This window comes from Mytilus edulis, chromosome 5 (genome assembly GCF_963676685.1).
Source record: "Mytilus edulis chromosome 5, xbMytEdul2.2, whole genome shotgun sequence".
In the NCBI taxonomy this organism is placed as follows: Eukaryota; Metazoa; Mollusca; class Bivalvia; order Mytilida; family Mytilidae; genus Mytilus; species Mytilus edulis.
The window spans coordinates 65,467,430-65,469,952 of record NC_092348.1 but is presented as its reverse complement, the minus strand read 5'-3'; the positions used below and the strand labels follow the sequence as shown (position 1 = coordinate 65,469,952).

The following is a 2,523-nucleotide window of genomic DNA, read 5'->3' as shown; positions in this document are numbered from 1 at the left end:
TTATTTTGAATTAAGAATATCGGTAATAGACCATATCTTCGATGTCCTATAAACAGCCGTTGTACTTTTATTCTCAAATGATTCGTCAAAGGTATTTGGTTTTGTCTCCGGTGATTCGACTAAACAAACAGTTGTATCTTTATTTGCGAATGATACGTCTAATGTACGTGGTTTTATCTCCAATGGTTCGACTGTTACATTTATTGTATCTGGTTTTGTCTCTAATGGTTCGACTGTAACATCTGTCAATGGATCTGTTCCAAACAAATTTGTCTTGCACTTTATATCTGAAAAAGATAAAACGTATTATTTACACAATCAAACAAACTGACTGTGTATCTAATACAATCTGCAGAACTAAACGTTAATACTATAAATTTGTTTTTTTTTTCAATGCAGATATATACTGCTGTTTAATTTACTGAAAGTCTATTCTCAGGTTTTGAATTAGAAATTTTCTGCAAAACAATTTGAAAAAATTAGTATATTAGAGTTACAAGTTATATTATATATGATCAAACTAAGATGTACTATTAATCAAGATGTGTATACCTTTGTGATCTTTTGCGTTCTCACGTTTTTCAAACGAATCTTCCGTCTCTATAAAACTCTCAAGTCCACTATCTGGAGTAATGTTCGTTTCGTTAAAAGAACTCTGAAATGTCTCGTTTACGTTTTCGCCACGTGATGAATCCAATGCGCATTCTTTATTTCCGGTTTTAAATTTGGCGCTAGATAATGTTTCTGATTGTCTCACGTCTTCACGACATGTTAGTCGTTTTTTATCATCACAAGAAGATCCCAACAAACTGTCATTCAACTCTTTTTCACTTTTCTCTAGTTTAATTCTTCTTCTTGAATTTGCAAACCAGTTTGAAATTTGGGTCATGGTCATGTTAGTTGAATAAGCCAACATAACTTTGTCCGTCTTTGTCGGGTATGGGTTGTTTCTGTGTTGTTTCAACCAATCTTTCAAAATTTTTGTATTGCCTTTGGAAGCTGAAACTTCAGATATTTGTTTTTCTAGTCCTAATTTTCTGTAAAATATCAAAGTAATGTTATTTCCTAAAGTACATTCTATTCTTTTTTAACCGGCGCTGTCATAAATTATAAAAGTAGTAAAATACAATGAATAAAAGTTTATTCAAATGAGTATATTTAGTGCAAAAGATATAGACACAAGGGAACAGTATTTAAAGTAAGAACCAAATGGTTTGCATGTGAATAATTTAAAGTAAAATAATTTCGTCCTGTACACATCTTTTTCTAATGTTATTAGGTTGTTGGGTTACTGTTTAATATATATGCAAATACATAACACCTTTACCCTGGTGTTTCTAGAGCATAACTAAAAATCTGAACTTACATATAATCTTGAACTTGCGTTCGTAATACCGTTTCAAGAGAAGGAACCTGACAGCTTGAATTCTGGGTAATATAGGAACTTTCTTGTGGTGTCTGCATCGGATAATACTGAAATTATAATTCATAAAATAATTTATTTACATTTTAAATATACAATATTTAATCATACTAATGGACTATGGATAAGTGAAGCATAAGATGGGCTGAAATCATGCAATTACACCCCTACCCGCCAAAAAAAAAATAATAAATAGGTTACATGCAAGATCGTATTATAGTTTAGATCTGAAATTGTGCTTTAAGTTAAATGATTCAGAATTATTTCATTGATTCTAAGTGAATGTTCTTTTTATTAAGTTATATGGGACTAATTTTCCATGCATATTCGTTGTTTTAAAAGCATAAGTCATGTTTAATCACTGCTGTTGGTAACATCAACAACACCTAGAGAAAAAAAAAAACGTGTCCTTATTAGTTCTCCTTAAAAAAATAATAACAAAAAGCTACCAACCATTCCAGCTCCATTGTGTGGATATGTATTATGTGGGTAATACGGAGATAGCATATTGTTCTGGATTGGTGCTAGTGGTATTGTCTGTGGCGATGGTTGGTAGTAATTTCCTCTGATATTATAGTTTCGCTGATACATCTGAAATAAAATAAAGGATTATATATTAACAAAGGTATAAAAATCAAAGCAAAGTAGCTCCATGATTGTGCCACTGAAATTTGGATTGATTTGAATTACTTTTTTCAATAATTGTTTAAACTAATTTATGTACTATAGTTTTTGTATGAAAATATAGATGTAGATTATACAATAAGCAAGCAACCCAACGACAGAAAAAGAGCAATAATTCATTTCATATATAAACATTTAAAACGAAATCAAATATAATGACCATATAACAATAGATATAAAAAGATGTGGTATGAGTGCCAATGAGACAACTCTCTCATCCAAGTCAGAATTTGTAAAAGTAAATCATTATAGCTCAAAGTTCGGCCTCATTATAGCTCAAAGTACAGCCTTTAACACGGGGCCTTGCATTTAAACAACGCTTTTTTGTGATTAATGTGAAACCAAATATTTACATTAGAATTAATTTTGAATCTCACCTGAAAATCTGGTGTACCGTAAGGACTGTAAACATTCAT

General features: G+C 30.8%; 1 protein-coding gene across 1 annotated transcript; it reads right to left on the bottom strand.

Moving 5' to 3' along the window:
* Positions 1 to 2,523, bottom strand: LOC139525192 (iroquois-class homeodomain protein IRX-3-like). The gene is made up of 5 exons (XM_071320383.1): positions 2,485 to 2,523; positions 1,877 to 2,014; positions 1,367 to 1,473; positions 553 to 1,037; positions 1 to 287 (listed from the first exon to the last, which is right to left on the bottom strand). Exons 1-5 carry the CDS (start codon positions 2,521 to 2,523, stop codon positions 1 to 3), a joined length of 1,056 nt encoding a protein of 351 aa, XP_071176484.1.

Coding starts and splice junctions, on each gene's coding strand:
- LOC139525192 (XM_071320383.1), bottom strand. CDS start 2,523: ATGAATGTTTACAGTCCTTACGGTACACCAGATTTTCAG. Junction 2,015..2,484: donor ACGGTACACCAGATTTTCAG/GTGAGATTCAAA, acceptor ATTTTATTTCAG/ATGTATCAGCGAAACTATAA. Junction 1,038..1,366: donor ACGCAAGTTCAAGATTATAT/GTAAGTTCAGAT, acceptor GATATTTTACAG/AAAATTAGGACTAGAAAAAC.